This window comes from Drosophila sechellia, chromosome 2R, assembly GCF_004382195.2.
Source record: "Drosophila sechellia strain sech25 chromosome 2R, ASM438219v1, whole genome shotgun sequence".
In the NCBI taxonomy this organism is placed as follows: Eukaryota; Metazoa; Arthropoda; class Insecta; order Diptera; family Drosophilidae; genus Drosophila; species Drosophila sechellia.
Genome location: NC_045950.1, coordinates 18,229,487 through 18,250,114, shown reverse-complemented (window position 1 = coordinate 18,250,114; position 20,628 = coordinate 18,229,487). Strand labels below are relative to the sequence as shown.

The following is a 20,628-nucleotide window of genomic DNA, read 5'->3' as shown; positions in this document are numbered from 1 at the left end:
ATTCCTTGGCTGTTTAAAATTCCGGCCAATATTTATATTAAAATGGGTAGCTGAAATTTATGCAAAAATGTAATTTTTCTGTCGCTCTATTGACTTTTCTTCTCACTACGCAGAGCCGAAAATGATCTGAATATGAAACGTATGCCCTTTGTAAATGCCCATAATTACCCAACGGTTTCACTTTCATTCACTGTCATTCAGACGCCGATTCGAATGTGAGTACGAGTGGCCAATTTAGAAGAGTGAATATTTTGCTTTGACGGTAGCTACACAAAAAGAACTCGGATACATATGGATGTCAACTATTTTGATGGTGAATTGATGTCAGTGACACAGTCAAAATGCGAAGCTCAAGAACCCCAATCCGAACCCGAATCCAAATCCGAGTCCAAGTCGGAGCTGAAGCCAAGCTTTCTGAGTGGGGAAATCTTCCTAAGATGAGCGAGCATTTCGCGGAGCAACCACAACACGCTGCGTTTAGATTAGTTTAGTTTAGTTCGTTTACGGTCTTGTCCGAATTGAGATCGTCTTGCAGCCAGCGTCTTGGGAAAATCGAGAGGCGCGATCAAAACAAAACAAATCAAATTAATAGTGCCTACTAGTAAGTTATGCAAGGGCAAATAAATTACAAAAATTAGCCCGAACTGTGTGTGAAAACAGCGAATAAAGTTCAAGGGGCGAAGTTGTGGACAAAGTTGCTATTCAAATACTTATCAAGAACAGCGCAATCAAGATAAAGTTCAAGTGATAAGCTGCGCATAAATTTAAATATGCTAAGTGAATTGTGGCGACACATAAGCTCCACACACACACACACTCACACTCGCTTGGGGGTATACATTAAATAATAGAGCACAAGTTGGGGGTCGCGACAGATTCGGCGGGGGTGTGAAGAAAATCCCATTCGGGACTGACTGACTGACAATAAAAAACGAATTCGCTCACCAGCTCTCTGACTAAACTAATTTGGCGCGCTCGTCAAAAGATAGCAATAGTAACTGAACTAAGTACATCCCATTGATCCCGTCCTTAATCCACAAGAAAAACAATGAGCATGCAGATATAGTGTTTAACTAGTGGGGGGTTTATGTATACAGCTCGCAGTTCCTCGAAAATCTCAGGCAATGACTCTGCTGAGATTTACGTGCTCATCAATGTGCAAACCCACCGAATCACTGGCGCTCTAAGATAAGTCCATCCGCTGCACATCTTCCGTCTGGAGCCGCCTTATCACACTTTAGCTGTCTATTTTATAATTTTAATAGCCGAACTCAGCCCAACGCAAAGAAATTGTAAATTTTGCAGGCGTCAACAGAAGCAGCATGAGCGGACCTCAACGTGCCTCGCGAACCGACCAAGATTAGCTTAATGGCCCGAGGAGAGTGATAAGCCGGGAGCGAGATAATATTTTGATAAAATATTTGCCACAAACTGTCGGAACGTCCTTATTTTGCGCCAAATCTTTCGAGAGTCTGCCGGGATCCGGCTGTCCGTCGATACAGTTAAGATCAGCGGCTGCAGAGCCACATCATGCCACTCGATTCGCTTCCATCCGTGTGCCAGGTTGTCTTTTAGATCTCCGGATACCACCACGTAGCCAGCTAATTGCCCGCGAAAGATCTGGCGAAAATTAAGAAATACAATCTAAGAGACTCTGCTACAATACTTGTGTGTGTGTGTGTGCGTGTGTATGTGTAAGTTCGGTACCCAAAACCGGAAGAAACCAATGTGCCAAGTGAGATCGCAATACGAGTCGATCCGCAACTAGTATGGTGCAGAGCGAGAATCCCAGTCTGGGAGCCGAGACGCAGGACTTGGAGCACGGAAGGCGGGATTCCCGTGATGATTCCGACGTCGAGTCCAGACTTCTGAACAATGGAAAGATCTACGACAAAGAAAAGGAGGCGGGCATCAATCTGGACGGTGAAGAGGCCGCACCCAAGACAGGGAAATCGAAGAAGAAGAAACAGAAATCCGAGCAGGATCGTCTCATGACCGCGGAAATTAACAAGCTGTTGGCGGAATCCCCGCTGGAGAAGAATGTTACCTGCGGCTTCTGGATATTCAAGGGAACGTTTTACCAAAGGTAAGTAGGCTCCAGTTTTAAGTTCCATTCAAGCTCTAGGGAAGTGAAAGTGACGATTAAGAACAATTTTATCCTTGATTCATTTGTAATCCTGTAGATTTGCCAATCAAACTGCTTACGTTTTACTTTACGGAATCGTGGGCTGCATCTTTTCAATGACATATGCCTACTTTAACGGCACGATCACCACAATAGAGAAGCGCTTTAAGATACCCTCGAAGAATACAGGCATTATCTCGGTGGGAAACGATATAAGTCAGACCTTGGTGTCGGCGGTTTTGGCCTACTATGCGGGAAAGGGCCATCGGCCAAGATGGATTGGTTTTGGTAAGATATATGAAAAGATACAAACGAGACTCGGAAGTGAGCTAAATGGTCCCTTTATTACTGTGCAGGTCTTCTTACCATCGTCTTTTTCTGCATTCTGACCACCGCACCGCACTTTCTCTACGGTCCCGGCGAGGATGCACTAGCTCTGACCTCTGAGTTCGGAGGGATGCCCGATGAAAATGCCACAATGGAGGCTATCGAGGAGCAGCGATCCAAGACCCTCTGCCGCTTGAATGGAGGAGGAGCGGAGTGCGAGGTCGGCGAAGGAAACTTTGCCCCCCAACTCCTGCTCTTCGTGGCACAGTTCATATCTGGAATTGGAGGATCGCTTTACTACACGCTGGGAGTGTCCTACATGGACGATAATACCAAAAAGTCCAAGACTCCGGCTCTGTTGAGTGAGTAGCTCTAAACCAGTATTATCCAACCGGAATAGGAACTTACAAAACAATGATAGAGCAGGCGGCTAATCCCCTATATCTAAACGTTTTTAGCCTTTAAGTGTTACTATGATAACTTAAAGTTTTCCTAATTATCCGGTAAGTGCCGAATCATGAAGGCTGACTCAGGTTCTTATGCATTGTGAGGTATAATAAAAGGTATCGAGGGAATATTCAAAAACGATGCATTCTTAGATACTTATATATATACTTGTATGTACCTCCTCCCTTAAAAATTATTATCACTTAGGCTTTTTTACTTCAATAGAGGTCTATGTTTAACATCAGATAATAGAATAATCTGTTTACAGACTTTGAAAAAATATTTTATTAGCGCCAGACAAACTAATGATGTATTTTTAACCTCAAAGATACGCTTATCTTAAAGAAGATGGACATAATTCAATCACACATGAAAACGACTTCAGTAGAGGCTTTGAAAATTGCAATATTCTTTGCATATATTTTAAGGTCTTTCGTACTTCCTGCGCATGTTGGGTCCTGCCATTGGATACGCCCTGGCATCCTTCTGCCTGCGCCTGTACATCGCACCACAGATGCATCCGGTGATCAACAACAAGGATCCCCGCTGGCTGGGCGCATGGTGGTTGGGCTGGCTGGTGATGGGCGGCCTGCTCTCCTTCTCCGGCGTTTTCCTCTCCATGTTTCCCAAAGAATTGCCCAGAGCAGTGGCCCGCCGGAAGGTGGAGGAGAATCGACGCCGCGAAAAGGAGCGACTGTCGGTGAAGAGTACGGAGAAGGAACGCCTCACTGCGGAACTGGATCAGAAGACTACTGCGGAAGCGAAGGCCTCCTTCCAGGACATGCTGAAAACCTTCCGCCGCCTGATCACCAACAAGACCTACATGTGCAATACACTCTCGAGCATTTTCTACCTAGTGGGCTATACGCCGTACTGGATATTCACGCCCAAGTACATCGAGGTTCAGTATCGCCAGTCGGCGGCCACTTCATCCATGGTCACTGGCACAGTGGCCCTGGCCTTCTCCGCTGTGGGAGTGCTGCTCTCCGGTTTTATCATCTCCCGCTATAAGCCGAGGGCTCGCTATATGGCCGCTTGGAACGTGATCGTTGGCTTCCTCACTGTGGCCGGAATCCTAGCATACGCCTTCATCGGCTGTCCGGGAAATGAGAGTTCCGTTATCGTCAATATTCACGACAGCTCCTTGGCTGGCAACACCACCACCTGCAATTCGGCCTGCTCCTGCGACTACGTCCGCTATTCCCCGGTCTGCGGGGAGAACAACATGACCTACATCTCCGCCTGCCACGCCGGGTGCAAAAAGTTGCTCGTCAACTCCGAAGGAAAAAAGGTAAGTAATTACTTTGCTTAACAAATCTTAGAAAAATTAAGCAGGCAATTTTTTGGCAGATCTTCTACGATTGCTCCTGCATTCCTAGCGATGAAACTGGTAATTCCACGACCCAATTTAAGCGCCTAACCAGCTTCGATTTGAGTAACGATGAGCTTAGCCAGAACACCTCGGTTCATAGCCAGTTGGAGGCTCTAGCGAATGGACAGGCGATGCCCGGGGCATGTCCAGTAAATTGCTGGACACAATTCGTGGCCTTCTTGGCCGTGATGTGTGGCCTGAAGTTCGTGGGAGCCAGCGGCAGAGCCTCCAACTTCCTGGTCTCCGTTCGCTGTGTGCCGGAAAAGGACAAGACGGCGGCCATGGGATTCGGAATGACTCTGTGCTCGATGCTGGCCTTTATTCCTAGTCCTATATTCTTCGGCTGGGTGTTCGACAGGGTCTGTTTGGTGTGGGGCAAGACCTGCACAAACAAGGGAAACTGCTGGCTATACGATCCGCTTTCCATGAGGTGAGCTTTAATATATATTGCTTTAATATTTATATATAAAACTTCTTTCTTTAGGTACACTCTCAACTTCACCGCAGCTGTCTTTATTGCCATTGGGGCCATTTTCGATCTGGGGGTCTGGTACTACGCCAAGGATCTGAAAATCTTCGACGAGGACGTCAAGGAGGTGGAGATGAAGATCGCCCAGCACGAGGAGGAGGCCAACAACGAGAAGAATACAGAGATTTAAGTTATTACTAAGTGCTGTGTGAGTGAGAGTCTGGTGCCTTGATTTGTCAATATCCATGTGTGATTTCCAACGTAGAGTCCAGTACCATAATAAACGGTATTGCAACAGTAGAGCTCTGTGTACTCATATGGTAATTGCTGACAATTAACGACCAGATCCCGATTAGTAAGATAAAGCTCAGACGGACTTAGCTATAAACATGAAGGCCGCCATCCGCTATCTAGAAGATTATTTTGTTTACCCCCAGAGGCAAGTTGATGTATGCAGCTTGCGGCTGAGTTTGGGATGCAGTCTTTGGCAGTAGTTCAACTGTGGACGACCAACATGGCCAGTGAAGAGATCGAAGCCTCCAGGTTTTTGAAGAATAAAGAAGCCGCCATAAATATATCTGATGATGAGAAGAGGCTGAATTCTTCAGATACCACATGTGGTTTCTCAATTTTCAGGGGCCCCGCAATACAGAGGTATATCATTCAGCGCTCTTTCCAGTTTTTTGTAATACCACCTAGATCTCTAGATTTGCGACTGCTCACATGTTCGTGATTGTGTACGGGATAGCTAGTTGCTTTCTGGCCATGTCCTTTACCTATTTCACTGGAACCATCACGACGATGGAGAAGCGCTTTAATATACCCACCAAGATATCGGGTCTCATCACGGTGGGAAATGATATAAGCACTGTCTTCACGTCCGCCTTTCTGAGTTACTACGCTAGTCGAGGACATCGTCCTCGCTGGGTTGCATTGGGTAACACACCTGAAATCGTCTAATCTACTTCAGATAGCCAATCCCTTGCACTGTTTTAGGCCTCATCATTATAGCCATTTTCTGCCTGCTCATGTTGACCCCTCACTTTTTCTACGGACCCGGCGAAGAAGCTCTGCGACTGACAGAAGAATACGGAATTTCCGAATCCTTCGATGCTTCTCTAAATATCACCGAAAATAACGACTCACTGTGCCATGAAAAAAACTCGAATTGTGTAGAAGGAGCTGGGGACTACACGCCCATAGTGCTGTTCTTCATTGCCCAGATAATAGGTGGAATCGGGTGTTCCCTCTTTTATGCGCCAGGTCTCTCCTACATGGATGATAACTCGGCGAGTTCCAAGACACCAGCTATGCTAAGTATGGGATGGGTATGGGGATCTTTATTTCATTCTCACTTATATTGTATATTGTAAAGGCTGGAGCTCCTTTCTGCGTATGCTGGGTCCTGCTATGGGCTTCTCCATGGTATCCTTGTGCCTCCGGCTGTATATCGATCCCTTCAAGAAGCCTCTGATTACCACAAACGATCCGCGCTGGATGGGCGCTTGGTGGATAGGTTGGATTCTCCTTACATTCATCCTAATTATCTCAGCAGTGTTCGTGGGCATGTTCCCCAAAGAAATGCCAAGGGCCAAGGCCAGACGCTTGAAAGCAGATGGCGAGGAGGATATTCCGCTGGCAGAGCGCTCCTTTCAGGACATGCTGGACTCGCTGAAACGACTGACCTCGAACAAGGTGTATGTCTATAACATGCTGGCCTCGATTCTGTACTTCTTTGGCTACATGCCGTACTGGATATTCACCCCGAAATACATTGAGATCCAGTACAGGCAATCGGCATCAACTTCCACATTGGCCACCGGAACCTGGGCTTTGGGATTCTCGGCCGCAGGAATTTTGATCTCTGGATATGTGATCTCCAAGTATAAACCAAGTGCCCGGGCAATGGCGGCCTGGAACTTCGTGGTGGATTACTTGACAGTAGCCGGAATGCTGTGTTATGTACTGGTGGGCTGCGACGAGAGTGATCGGGCCAATTCCCTGTCCATCGTGCCCACCGATGACAGCTGCAGTGCCTCATGTGACTGCGAGTATGTGTACTATGCTCCGGTTTGCAGTCCGGAAAATATTACCTTCATATCTGCCTGCCACGCGGGATGCACCGATAAGGCCATAAATGAGCTGGGAAAGACTATATACACAGGTTGTCGTTGCATGGGCAACCTTTCAAGCATAATCTCACTGTCCAATGTGACGTCTCTGGCATCCCAGTCCCAGATTGCCATGGATGGAGCCTGTCCGGTGGACTGCGGCAAACAGTTCCTTATTTTCCTGGCCGTCATGTGCTTCCTAAAGTTCGTGGGCGCCACTGGGAGATCGAGTAATCTGCTATTAGCCCTGAGATGTGTTCCCTCGAGGGACAAGACCTTCTCCTTGGGCTTTAGCAGTATGGTGTACGCCGTGCTGACCTTTATTCCTAGTCCGATTGTGTTTGGTTGGATGCTAGACAGCTATTGCCTTGTATGGGGAAAGACCTGCAGCTCCAAGGGTAACTGCTGGATATACGACACGAAGTCTCTGAGGTGAGTGGATCCCTAATGATAAATGCAAAACAAGTTAAAGCCTTCTTTCCTTCAGATACACCATGAACCTCGTGTGCGCCTCTCTGATTTTCCTGGGCAGCTTCTGGAATATTGGGGTCTGGTATCATGCGAAGGACATGAAAGTCTTCGATGAAGACGAAGAAACGGTGCAGGCCAAGCAGATTGAAGAAGTGGAGCTGAAGGAAAAGCCAACTGATGTTATTACTAAAAAGAAATAAATGCTTTCATAAAAATGTATTTTTCTTTTTATCTATGTACATATGTGCATATAAGTATGGGGGGTACGTGGCCCACAGGTGGTGAAAAGCGAGCGAGAATTTCGAACGTTTCCAAAATAGATACGAGAGAATTATAAGGAATCCCGTCAATTAAAAGTTCTTAAAGTTTATTTTCCATGTGTGGTATATAAATGTCGCTCGTCTGATCCCCACTGTCTAATCTGGCAGACTTGATAAGATCTAAGGCTGTTTACCCATGCGATGCAGTTGCGTATATTGTTGAGCGATTTGATTAAGAGCGAGTCAGTGTGTTCGAGTTGTTCGGAGGTAAAAGTTGAGACATGCCAGAGGAGCGAGGAAAGGAAGACTTGGAGAAGAGTGAAACCTTGCCCTTTATTGAAAAGCCATTTGCAATATCGGATAAAGAAAGTAAATCTGCTCCTGAGAATGAAACGGACGGAGAAGATGGTGGAAAAGACACTTACTGCGGTTTCTGGATATTCAAGGACCCCTCCATGCAAAGGTAAAAGTTGAGGTACTCTGCAACTACCTTCATGCTTAGGAATCACTCTCTCCAGATTTGCCACTGAGCAGATGTACGTTATTCTATATGGACTAGCTGGCTATGTAATGGCAATGACCTTTTCGTACTTTAATGGGACTATAACGACCTTGGAGAAGCGCTATAAGATACCAACAAAGGTATCCGGAATTATCTCAGTTGGTAACGATATCAGTACCATGCTAACGGCCGCCATCCTCGGTTATTATGCGGGCCATGGGCATCGACCTCGCTGGATGGGAATAGGTGAGTCGAGATCTGGGTCACGTGATTCCCAATGCATATAATAGTGTCCCATTTAGGGTTGCTTACCATCGTGGCCTTTTGCCTGCTTACAAGCTCCCTGCATTTCATTTATGGAGCTGGCGAAGATGCCCTCAAGCTAACCCGAGAATTCCGACAGGTTAACGAAACCATGGCCAAGCAGGAGCGGGATAAGAAGTTGTGCCAAACAACTGCAGGAGGATGTGTGCAGGAGGAGGTTGGTCTGTGGGTGCCCCAAGTCTTTCTCTTTGCGGCTCAACTAATCTCGGGAGTGGGTCAGGCTCTGTTCTATACTCTGGGCATAGCCTACACGACAATACCAGCAAGGCCAAGACACCTGCCATGCTGAGTAAGTGAAGCACTGTACGAGTATGAATTTCTTGAGGTATCCAAGCACTATCACTTCACCAGGCATGTCTACCTTCCTGAGGATGCTGGGTCCAGCCATTGGTTACTCCCTAGCTGCTGTCTGCCTGCGCCTATACTTTGAGCCCACCTTGGAGCCACTGATTGGGCAGGAGGATCCACGCTGGTTGGGCGCCTGGTGGCTGGGCTGGCTGGTTCTGGCTGCAATTACCTTGGTCTCCGCCATTCTGCTGTTTATGTTCCCCAAGCAGCTGCCCAGTGCCAGGAAGAGACGCCTTCAACAGAAACAGGATGAAAGGAAGCAGTCACTGCCACTGAATGAGCGATCCTTTGCCGACATGATGAAGACAGTCAAGAAACTCTCGAAAAACAAAGTGTATATCTACAACACAAAGGCATCCATACTCTACTTCTTTGGCTACATGGTCTACTGGATATTCACTCCCAAGTACATCGAACCCCAGTATAGGCAATCAGCGGCCATGGCAACCATGGCAACGGGAACAGTGGCTCTGGGATTCTCTGCCGCAGGAATCCTCATCTCGGGATACGTGATCTCCAAGTACAAGCCTAGTGCCAGGGCAATGGCTGCCTGGAACGCCATTGTTGACTTTGTGACGGTAGCCGGAATCCTGTGCTATGTGGCGATCGGATGTGAGGGTAGCGACAGGTTGAATACCCTAACCACCCTGTCCGCCGGGAACAGCTGCAGTGCGTCCTGTCACTGCGACTACGTGCACTATGCTCCCGTTTGCAGTGCGGACAACATCACCTTTATCTCCGCCTGCCATGCGGGATGTTCCGAAAGGACGAAGGATGCATTGGGAAGGACCATTTACACAGGTTGCCAGTGCCTGGGCTCTTCAAGTTTGAACTCTGAACCAGAGGTGGGGGACTCTAGCCATTGGATATTCCTTTTAAATACATATGATTCCTTACTTTCAGTTCCAATTTGCTGTGGACGGAACCTGTCCAGTCGACTGCTTTAATGAGTTCCTAATCTTTCTGGGTGTAATGTGCTTCCTTAAACTCGTGGGCGCATCTAGTAAATCGACGAACCTGCTCCTCGCCCTGCGCTGCATGCCTCCAGATGAGAAGACCTTCGCCCTGGGATTGGGTTCCATGGCGGCTTCTCTGCTGGGCTTCATTCCCAGTCCGATTTTCTTCGGCTGGCTGATAGACAATTACTGTTTGGTGTGGGGCAAGACCTGCTCCAACAAGGGAAACTGTTGGCTCTATGACACAAAGTCAATGAGGTGCGTCATCTTATAGACTATAATCTAAAAATTCTTAGTAATCCAATTTTCTTTTCAGATATGCTTTAAATCTTTCGGCGGCATTTTTCATATTTTTGGTTTCTTGAATATTGCAGTGTGGTATCACGCAAAGAATCTCAAAATTTTCGATGAAGAGGAGTCACCCAAAGACAGTTTAAAAAACAAGGAGGTTGAAATGAAAACAATCGATTCAAACCCCGAGGAGAATTAATATGAAATTATTTGTTACGCAAAATAAACGAGCTTAGAGTAAAGCTTCAATATATCAGATTGTTCCATGTCATTCCCAAATTACTCGTTTTCCGGCTAACAAATTTGTGGCCTTCGAAATGTCCGCTCCGGAGAACAGTTGTAGGCGGTTGATACAAAAAAATTGGGTTGACGGTCCATGCAGGAAGTGCTTCGAATCCACCTGCGGGCCATGCATCGACTACAAGGTATCAATGCCGGCAGCAAACATGGCTGAGCCCCAAGCGGATGTTGTTAAGGCGGTCATTGAACCGGATGGACCTGTGCGTCAGGAGATCAACATCCGGGCGGAGTGCAGCAAGGGACGTCCGCTCCTCGAATCCGACAAGGACAAGCTGCGATGCTGCACCATGTGCGTGGCCCAGGAGCAGAACCTGCACCCTAATCTTTGCTCGGCGCAATGCCGACCACTCAAAACCTATTTGCACCTGAATGAGGTCTGTGGAAATTCAAGGATAAAAATTCCTTACTTAAATCCTTCTTCCCACAGTGGACCAAGCGACCCCTTCCCAAGCCCACATACAAACATTCTGTTATCCTGGACAATAACACCATAGTAGGTCGGTGCTTCCCGATGAAATTCCAGCTGAGACGCTTCAAAAGGAATTGCCTGGACTGCGGAAATGAACTCTACTACCGGTATCCCATCACAAACAACAGCGACCTGCTGCTGATCAAGAACTGCTGCGAAGTGGAGGTCTACCCCGCCAAGAAAGTGGAAAATATGAACAACGTGAGGGTGACCAAGATATCTGGAGTCAAGAAGTTCGCCAACAGCCTGCTGAAGGAGCACTCCGAGTGCCGGTTGTTCACCTTGGCCAGTCAACTTGAGAAGCAGAAACCACCTTTGGCGCTGGACGCTAGGATAAGTCGGATGAGCCGGAAGAGCCGGAAGAGCAGGAAGAGCAGCAGAAAGAGTTCTAAGTTCGGCAAGATGGGTAAAAAATGATAGCAAAAACAACATCGAAGACTAACTAAGCACATCTTATCTGAATAACACCGAAATCAAGAAAGATAGGTTTGAATATAGCTCGTACACTTACTAAAAATTAAAAAACTCGGCTCAAAAACCAATCGAAATACTGAAACTTGAGTGAAAGCTTCTCCTTAAAACACTCAATCCAAGCTTTTATATGAGCTTCTCCAAAGCTTTAAGCACAAGACCCCATTCACAAGCTTGCGGCCCTCAATCGAAAAGTAAGTTGAATAGTGTAGTTGTATATCTAGTGTAAATTTAATTCAAATTCAGTCGCATAAGCATACATACATAGCATAATCCTAGAATATAATTTATTATTCAGCTTACAAAGTTAATCGAGAATCGAGTGAGAATCAAAAGGAACGGGATCGGGGACGGGGAGTATCTATCTTCGTTCTTACTTAAGACTTTTGCGTTCGATTGATGTGCTGCGGTTGGTTACGAGATACAGATTGCGAATACTTGATGCTGTTCACGCGGGGCTAATACAAGGTTTAAAACTTAGGGTCTAACCGATGAGCCGATCTGCTTAGGCGGTCTTTGATCAATAATTGCTTGACTTGCGGCGCTATACATTTAGAATTGTTACTGTTTCTGCATTTCATCGGGTCGTTTGGGCTAGTTTTTGGAAAACTGTTGGAACACTTGGCCACTGAAATGCGTCTGGTTTGTCAGTTAGTCAGTTGCTAGATTTAAAGTTAGTTTTATAGTTATGGTATAGCTACCGGTATCGCTATCGCTAGGGCTTTAGCTATAGCTACTGTATATCGTTAACGTTCTGCGCAAGGCGTTGTATTGCAGTTACACCGATCATTTTGAGTGATTTCGAATGTCACAACTATAGTAATTATACTTCGAGTAGTCGACTATACTCTATGCTACGTTCTCTAGTCTATATGCACTTGATTATTAGTTTAATTTAAAAATTAGCTACACGTCGTTGGGCCTACTGCTAGATGGATACATGTAAATATGTGTATAATTTAATTTAAATAAGCGTCTCTATACTGTCGCGTCACGTCGACCTGTCAGCAGTCAATCAAGGAGTTTTTGTGCTAAACAAGACAGGCTGTCCATTCTGGTGGCCCTGGAAGCTCGACGGTTGCCTATGCGTCCACTGGGAAGAAGTCTTTCAGTAGCGTGGTGCGCCGCTTTTCAGCGATGTCCATTTGATTCTCGAGATCACCCAGGTCCGTTGTCTCTGCGCGCTCTATCTTCCACGACAGATTCTCGATTTCGGCCTCCAGTTGTGCCTGCAAGGAATTAATACATTATTGGTCAACCAATTGAAGAATAGCCGAGCTGCGACTCACCTGCTGGTACTCGAAGAGATTCTTTCGCGAACCGGCCTCCATGTAGTAGGCGTACGGATAGGTGTACTGCAGCGTGTATCGACACTTGGCCAGCAGTGCCGCTGCGTTGAAGAGGTATTGCCAGTCGATCCAGGTGCCGCTGCCGTTCATCACCTTCGAGTTGATCCGCTGGCGCAGCCGGTCGATCGTCTGCTGCTCGAGTTTCAGGGACTTGGAGTGGTTCTCCCAGCGCTCGTAGTAGTGCAGGTACTTCTTTAGCGCCTCGCGCGCCTGCACGTGCACCGACTCGTTGGCAATGTTGGGGTTGTCCTTGTAGCGAGAGCACTCGTAGTACTCGGAGCCGTGCGTCTTCCAGTCGCCCAGGCACATCCAGCAGAAGTCGTGCTTGCAGTTGAAGCACTGCATGTGGTTACAGCCGCCGTTCTTCTCGATGCAGATGTGACACTTGGGGCAGTCTTTGGTGTGGGCGCTGATGTAGTTTGCCGTTTCGCTGTCGTCGGCGCACTTGGTCAGCCACTTCTTGATCACCTGGCAGTCGGTGGGCGCGTGGTAGTCCATGCCGCACCGGAAGCAGAAGCCCGTGTGGCAAGCCTTGCAAATGGCACGTTTGGCGGAGATCTCCGATGATTGCACAATTATCTGGCAGTTGGGGCCGGGACAGAAGCGCAGTTCCGGATGTGACTTGACGTAGTCCTTAAACGCAAACTGCTGGTATTTGTCCCGCATCACGGGTCGTGTGACCAGCGTCAGCACCAAGTCCTCGGGCACTCTAACATTACACATCTGAGCCATGCAGCCGATCTGCGTGGAGATTCCCTGGAAGATCTGCGTCTCGAAGTATATGGTCCAGCAGTCCTTGCAAAATGAGTGCCCACACGCCAGGCTGTAGAATTTGTCGCCCAGCTGCGAGCTGGCACAAACGGGACACATCTGGCTGCGGTATTGTGGTGTCGCCGATGCCGTCGTCTTGTACCCGCTGCTCCCCAGTCGCAGCAGTTGGGCACTGGCCGCCGCTGCACTCGTCGAAGCCGTATCCGTCACTGCCACCGATGGCGGCTTGATTCGCGCAGTCACCAGCAGCGCATTGGCGTCCTGGCGGTACTTCTCAACGACGGTCACATTGTTCCACTGGTGCTCCAGCAGCAGCACCTTGGCCAGCGAGGGTGTGATCTGCAGGATGGTGTTCAGCTTCTCCACGCGCTCGTTCAGCAGCTTCTCGATGTCCTCGACGGTTAGGCACTCGTACTCAAAGTACTCCGGGTCGGCCCGCTTCGGATCCAGGCGCTCCACATCGCAGTCCTCGCCTGAAGAAGAAAAGGATATTATATTATATTATATTATAATATAATTGAACTTTATAACTTTAATAGCTAGACCTCTTTTGGTTATTTAAGCTAACTGATTGTATTTTAAACCAAAATCAGACTTTGCTTACTGAAAGACGGCAAGGGTGGATTTCAAACGAACCTTGAACGTTGCAGTTATATACAATAGGGCACTTTTAATCCCTTATTGTACAAAACTGGTTCCAGAGTTACAGAGGTTGAGTTTTTGTAAGTTAAGTAATGGCTGACTTACGTTGATCGGTTGAAACCGACGAAACATTATTACTTTGGGAATAGCTAGTATGTTAATCTGACATTTACGGATCAAAAGGGATTACACTGCATGCAGCTGGTAATCATGTTTGCATTTTGTTAGTCACATTGGCTAATTCGAGAAAACAACCGCACGACAAGGCTGCCATAGAAGTGCTCTACGTTACGATGTTACCGATATGAGGTATCCGATTGAAGGTTGAGTTGGGGGGCGTCTTGGCCAGGTCGGAACAATAAGGGACAGGTCAAGAAGCGGAGACCGAGTTGACGGAACAGCGGCACACAACAGAATGCAACTGCGTACTTGAGCACGCACCTGAGCTAATGTGTGTGGTGTGTGTGCTCGTGTGTGCTTGTGTGGGTTGTGGAGCTACGAAGAGCGTAAGCAGAGTGGCGGGCAATAATGAAGCCAGCCACAAAACACAAGCCTCGCAATCAGTCCCAACTCGCAACTACCAATTGTACTTGCCCATGCACTGAGAGAAATCCAGTCTTTAGTAATATTATTGTGTTATTTTGCTCCTTTTGAGTCACATAGCCCTATAGCATTTTAAATTATACAATCAGACAATTCTCTAAAAAAAATGAAATAGCAAATCATCATTATAATTGCTATGGGAAATGTACCAAACCTAATTATTTAGTTTGGCCTAGATTTGACAGTTTAAACTAAACATTGATCCTATTACACAGTGCCATTTTCAAAACAGCTACACTTTTTCTCGCGGTGCAGCTACGTGCGTGTGTTTGTTTCAAGTTCAATTCCATAATTTAAGCTTCATGGTCAGCGAAGAAGGGTGGAGATCGAATGGGGGGCGTGGGGCTTGGTCATGGAACCCAAGGCGAATGTCAAGTGCTGAATGCAAATTCCCTGGTCTTGCGGGCCTCCTTCCAAAAAGGTGAATAACCAAACCGAGACCTCGACATGTGTGTGTGTTTGTACTTCCTCACAGATACACTCGTACCCCTAATTTGGCCTCAGTTAAATCGATGGCCGATTGTTGTCAGGGGGAAGTGCCCCTCTAGATCAGGTACTAGTTTCCACTCACCTGTGTTGTAGTAGTCGTAGTCGTCGTCGTACTCCCCGTCGTTGTCCGATTCCATATCCATTTCGATGTCCGAGTCCATTCCGGCGGATTGGCGCTTAAGATTTGGGCCTCCGATACGGGATGTTAGGATGTTTCGAGTTTCTGGCGAGGACACTCTCTGCTTGCGTGTGTGTGTGTCTGTGATTGCGTATGAGTGTGAGTGCGGGGTGTCTTCTCTCTTGCTCTTTTGTAACAGTTGTTGTAAGGGCGCTGGTGGTTGCTGTTGTTGTTTTCGCAGGAGGTGGATGAAGTACCCAGGGAGGGGAGGGGCGGTGGATGCGGATAATGGAAAGTGGCCGATTTAGCGCGATGCAGTGCCACCGATTCTGGTTAGGGTGATGAACTTTGCGGGGTGGCTATTCTACGGCGGGGGGCGGTCCCTTGTTTTATTTTCGTTTATCCACATGCATGTGTACACACACACGAGCGCACTCTCGCTCTCACGCACACACACTCGCACAGCCGTTGCACTCAGCTCAAGGTGTTTTTTTTATTTCGCCTGCAGTTTATTTTCATTTTTCGCTATTTATAGAAATATCTTATGCGCCACTGACAATGCGCTAGATGCACTGACTTTTTGCGTTTTTAAACTAGCACAGCTTTTGCAGAGAACATTTTGTTCTTTGTCTTGTCCGAACCTATCGGGGCCTATCGTTCTTCGATAGTTCGATATCTTATCACTCTTCCTCTTTCAGTGCAATCAATCAAATACCAAAAATATACCAACAACATGTATTTTTTAGTTATTACACTAATTCAACATTTTTCTTCGAGATTATTGAAGCAAGACTTTTAGTTTCTATAGAAAATTGGCAATTTGCTTTACTATTTTAGATTACAAATTTTAAAACTAAAATATTACAAACATACTGGTAGCACTAACTCGCGACTTGTGCTAAAAGATAAAATACCAAAGTAATTTAGCACAGAGTGATGAGAAACAAAACAGCTGTTCATCTTTTTGGCGCCTTAGTTTGAATTTTGAATATGATCTAAGATACTTTTTTGGATATGGAAATCCCTTTTCTTGGCAGACTTCATCTAAATGCATAAATATTCCCCAAAAGGAGCAAGGCTGGGGAGGAAAGCATCTGGAACGAGTTTCATTTTCTTCTCATCTCCCTCTTTTTTAATTTTCTCGGCTTTTTCGATCGCTCCGTTATCGCAGCCCACCAATAAGGATTGGAAATTACATATACTTGCAAATAAAATGTCTGATTTAAGCCTAAAGGAAAAAGAATAAAGTATGATCCTTAATAAAACTAATCACTGAACTTACGAATTTCCAATGACAAGCGTCTTTTCGGGCTTTATTTCGCCAGACTTCATCAACTTGCCTAAAATCCGCTGATTCGGCTTGCCCAAAACGGTAGGCTTGCGTTGTACAATTATCTCGATGGCAGAGGCCAGAGATCCGGCATCTGGGATCCTCTTTTTCCCAAAAGGCTGGAATCCATCAATGCAAGTGCTAAGGAACAAAACTTTGGGATTTTGAAGATAGTTGCAGGCCACAAGCAAATCGTTCGCTATCATGTTGTCGTCTCTGGCCACCAACACAGCTCCCACATCCGGATCAAGAACTAAGCTCCTGACGAAGTCGATTTTTTTCTGGTCATTTGGTTGTAGATCGTTCACCACGGAACAGAATCCGGCCTCTTTCAGGTCTTTGCGGATACCGTCACCACCCAAAACGATGACTTTCTTCTTAAACTTCCTGTCGCTAAGGTAACTCGCAATGGCACCCGACGAGCTGAAGATGTCCTGCTCCTTGACATTGAAGCCCAGGCACTTGGCCTTCTGGAACAGATCCTTGTTTGTTAGGCAGCACTCGTTGGTGGCTATGAAACATCGCTTTCCCTTTGAAATTATGGCATTGAACGCCTCTACGGAGCCCTCAATGGGGATATTTTCCTGCCACAGCACCCCATCCGTGCTGCATATAATGGTGTCGATCCCGGCCAGCCACTCGGCCACCTTCGCCTTCGGCAGCTTGTCCAGATGGCTTAGACTGCGCCTTAACATTATACAATTTAGATTTAATTTAGAATGCGAAATATTAAAATTTTGAGTCCTTTATGACATTATTTTCAAAGATTGAAAATTTTAAAAGTTTATTTGCCAAAAGTAAACTGATACTATTTAAAAATGTTTTCTTCGTAATAAAATCTTCGTCCACGAGATGCCGTCCAGAATACCACCCACAGTGAAAGCGCAAAAATGCTGTGATAAGTAAGCTACACGTTCTCCTAAGATTAGGATCATAATACTCTCAAAGATCTTTATAACCCCAAACGTGATTGAAATGGTTTAGAATGCTCGGTAAGTTCTTTGCACAGGTGAGTCTACCATTTTGGGAATCATGAGCAAGACAAATGGACAGCGTAATTTGTAGCTTTTGACGTAACGAAGGTCAAATTATGGATCCCAACGAACCAAAAGATACGCTTTAGATGGTTAAAAAACTAGTCGAATAGCTTATACCCTTTCTTTGCCTACCTTACTGGGTACCATGCTAGACATAGCTGATCTAAAGAAAGATACGACATTCCAGACGAGATATGCCCAGAGGACCATAAACCTAAATTTAGGCAACTTTGTCTGGAAGCACAGTAATCCACCGCACACGCATTTTGGTAAGCTATATAAGTCCGTACTTTTCGGTAAATTCGGTGTAGTAAGTGATATTTCATCAGCAGCAGAGGAATTAGATATGCGTTCCTCCCAGCGGAAGTTAGTACTCCCATTCCTGCTCCTTCTGGCCTTGGCCGGAACAGCACTGAGTGGTGTACAGGAGGTCCACAACGTTCTGGAGTTGACAGGACAGGCAGTGAATAAGATCAGGTTTTCCACGGATGTGGCTTCGGACAAGTACACTCCACCGGAGGAAATGGATCCCCAGTACTGGTACAACATCGCCGACGAGGAGATCACCAAGAGGCTGCAACTACCACAACCCAATTCCCAGAAGGCGAAGAACATCATTATGTTCCTCGGAGATGGCATGCCACTCGCCACCGTTGCAGCGGCTCGCATCCTGAAAGGACAACGGCAAGGAAACACCGGTGAGGAGTCCTCCCTGAGCTTCGAGCGATTCCCCTACACTGGTTTGAGCAGGGTGAGTTGTGGTTAACTAACTCTTTAATATAAACTAACTACAATGAAGCATTATCCTTGCAGACCTACTGCGCCAACGCCCAGGTTCCCGACTCAGCCTGCACTGCTACCGCTTATCTGTGCGGCGTTAAAACCAACATCATTAATATCGGAGTAAGTGCAGCAGTAAATTTTAACAACTGCACCGCCAGCCAGGATCCCGCGAACCGCCTGACTTCCATCGCCGAGTGGGCCCAAAACGCTGGAAAGTCCACGGGTATTGTGACCACCACCACACTGACCCATGCCAGTCCCTCGGGAGCATATGCAAAGACAGCCAACCGCATGTGGGAGTGCGACACAGATGTGACCAACTATGGTGTGGATGCCAGCTCCTGCATCGACATGGCCACCCAGCTGGTTACCCAGACGCCCGGCAAGAACTTCGAGGTTATGTTCGGCGGAGGAATGGGCAAGTTCCTCCCCAACTCCATAGTTGATTCTCACGGAAAGCCTGGTGAGCGGTCCGACGGAGTGAATCTGCTCTCCCGCTGGCAGGGACTCCACGATGGAGGCGTCTTAGTCACCAATCGCAATCAGCTGTTTAATCTGAACGTGTCAGCAGTCTCCAGTGTCATTGGTCTATTCCAATCCCAGCTGATGAACTTCCACTTGGAGGCTGATGACACCTACCAGCCCACCCTCTCAGAACTCACTGAGGTGACCATCAAGAAGCTCAGTCAGAACAAGGAAAACGGATACTTTGCGTTCATTGAAGGTGGGTTTTTCACAAAATTATAATGATATTAAGTATTTATATTGCGAAATATTTTTAGGTGGTCTCATTGACTATGGCAACCACTACACCAAAGCTGGCTATGCTTTGGATGAGGCTTTGGAATTCGAGAAGGCCATTCAGTTGGCCCGTGACATGACGGACATCGAGGACACTTTGATTGTGGTGACCGCTGATCACGGACACGCCGTCAGCATAGCCGGCTATCCTGGCAGAGGAACACCCATCCTGGGAATCAATCAACATGACACCGACATCAACGGAGTGAAGTACTCGGTTCTCAACTATGCAGCTGGACCCAATCAGTATCTGGATGAGACCGGCCAGCGCATTCCTCTGGACGATATCCTTGGCTCGGACGACGCCATCACCCCCAGCTACATTTCCAAGGATCAGGGCGTACACTCCGGCGAGGACGTGGGCATATTCGCCTCCGGTCCGCAGAGTCATCTCTTCACCGGAGTGATGCAGCAGAGCACCATTCCTCACCTGATGGCATATGCGGCGTGCATTGGAAGCGGAAAGCAGGTGTGCGACAACTGAGATGGCGGATGTGGCAATAAAGAAGACAACCGCCGCAGGAAAATCTGTTTTCAAAGTTCTATAATAAAAATGTACCAAGCAATTCAATGAATATGTGTATGTTAACATTTCATTTATTTAAGATATGAGTATGGGTAATCCTGGACCATAAAAATAGGTTTTAATCAACATTGCCAATGAAACCATATACAAAATATAACCCCAAAATATAACCTTGACATCTTTGTGGGCGTGGGTTCAAACAACTGGTAGCCAGTCTATTGGCAGAATTGTCCCTTATAACCATAAACCTTAATGACCTAAAGATTGTGTAAATATAAACTGAGATTTGCTGGAGACAGTTAAGCACGAAGAGACGACAGTTAAGATAAGATGTATCTTATAGGGTTCTACCAAAGACACTTGAATTATTCTAGTGTCTTTGGTTCTACATTTAGACGCGTGTAAAACGGCGGTATCTCTAAATCGTTTTATGCAATCTGAACTATATCCAATATGTTGAATAATATTTTCACTAATTTCATGAACCGGTAGCAAGGATTATAATATAATATAATATATTATAATAGAAACTTTTGGATTCGGCTTCTGGGCTCTAAATTGCTGTTCTTTATAGTGTATAAGATATAAAAGTGCAACCATTTCAACAACAAGTTAGTCACGCGACAAGTTTCCTGTAGATTAGGCTCGTGAGAGTTGGATCATGGTCAATATCTTTACGACCGCAAACGTGACTAAACTAATTCAGATAGCTGAAATAATCATTTGCACAGGTGATCTCAGCACTTTAGGGACAATAAGCTCAGCAAACGGCCAAACGAAAGTCGAGTGATCTCAAAACCCATTACTATTACAACGGTTAGGGCTTTTATAGAGGGATGGTCATGACACTTACAGCTGATACTCCTAGTGCCAGCAGAGATAAGTCAAAGGGGTATAAAGTGGGAATAAACCTAATTTTAGGTATTCCTTGTTTGG

General features: G+C 46.4%; 7 protein-coding genes across 7 annotated transcripts; 5 read left to right on the top strand and 2 right to left on the bottom strand.

The window, feature by feature from the left end:
* The first annotated feature begins 510 nt into the window (after positions 1-510).
* On the top strand, positions 511-5,040 carry LOC6615507 (solute carrier organic anion transporter family member 74D). The gene is made up of 7 exons (XM_002039850.2): positions 511-601; positions 1,306-2,086; positions 2,184-2,413; positions 2,482-2,814; positions 3,328-4,190; positions 4,250-4,701; positions 4,756-5,040. Exons 2-7 carry the CDS (start codon positions 1,770-1,772, stop codon positions 4,928-4,930), a joined length of 2,370 nt encoding a protein of 789 aa, XP_002039886.1. The 5' UTR covers positions 511-601; positions 1,306-1,769; the 3' UTR covers positions 4,931-5,040.
* Positions 5,041-5,211: 171 nt separating this feature from the next.
* On the top strand, positions 5,212-7,541 carry LOC6615506 (solute carrier organic anion transporter family member 74D). Its single transcript, XM_002039849.2, has 5 exons — positions 5,212-5,394; positions 5,448-5,677; positions 5,737-6,057; positions 6,116-7,283; positions 7,339-7,541. The coding sequence occupies exons 1-5, from the start codon at positions 5,216-5,218 to the stop codon at positions 7,520-7,522; spliced, it is 2,082 nt and encodes a 693-aa protein (XP_002039885.2). The 5' UTR covers positions 5,212-5,215; the 3' UTR covers positions 7,523-7,541.
* Positions 7,542-7,847: 306 nt separating this feature from the next.
* LOC6615504 (solute carrier organic anion transporter family member 74D) lies at positions 7,848-10,259 on the top strand. The gene is given in 8 exon segments (XM_032715363.1): positions 7,848-8,045; positions 8,101-8,330; positions 8,387-8,656; positions 8,659-8,697; positions 8,760-9,601; positions 9,660-9,970; positions 10,029-10,066; positions 10,069-10,259. Coding segments are annotated over 8 exon segments (2,046 nt in total). The 5' UTR covers positions 7,848-7,863; the 3' UTR covers positions 10,203-10,259.
* LOC6615503 lies at positions 10,228-11,314 on the top strand. The gene is made up of 2 exons (XM_002039846.2): positions 10,228-10,677; positions 10,731-11,314. Exons 1-2 carry the CDS (start codon positions 10,321-10,323, stop codon positions 11,187-11,189), a joined length of 816 nt encoding a protein of 271 aa, XP_002039882.1. The 5' UTR covers positions 10,228-10,320; the 3' UTR covers positions 11,190-11,314.
* Positions 11,315-11,494: 180 nt separating this feature from the next.
* Positions 11,495-15,860, bottom strand: LOC6615502 (potential E3 ubiquitin-protein ligase ariadne-2). Its single transcript, XM_002039845.2, has 3 exons — positions 15,180-15,860; positions 12,533-13,836; positions 11,495-12,472 (listed from the first exon to the last, which is right to left on the bottom strand). The coding sequence occupies exons 1-3, from the start codon at positions 15,256-15,258 to the stop codon at positions 12,326-12,328; spliced, it is 1,530 nt and encodes a 509-aa protein (XP_002039881.1). The 5' UTR covers positions 15,259-15,860; the 3' UTR covers positions 11,495-12,325.
* On the bottom strand, positions 15,398-17,320 carry LOC116800433 (glycerol-3-phosphate phosphatase). Its single transcript, XM_032715364.1, has 2 exons — positions 16,498-17,320; positions 15,398-16,443 (listed from the first exon to the last, which is right to left on the bottom strand). Exons 1-2 carry the CDS (start codon positions 17,238-17,240, stop codon positions 16,260-16,262), a joined length of 927 nt encoding a protein of 308 aa, XP_032571255.1. The 5' UTR covers positions 17,241-17,320; the 3' UTR covers positions 15,398-16,259.
* A 575-nt stretch (positions 17,321-17,895) lies between these two features.
* LOC6615501 (membrane-bound alkaline phosphatase) lies at positions 17,896-19,741 on the top strand. Its single transcript, XM_002039844.2, has 3 exons — positions 17,896-18,333; positions 18,396-19,089; positions 19,148-19,741. Exons 1-3 carry the CDS (start codon positions 17,929-17,931, stop codon positions 19,648-19,650), a joined length of 1,602 nt encoding a protein of 533 aa, XP_002039880.1. The 5' UTR covers positions 17,896-17,928; the 3' UTR covers positions 19,651-19,741.
* Positions 19,742-20,628: the final 887 nt, after the last annotated feature.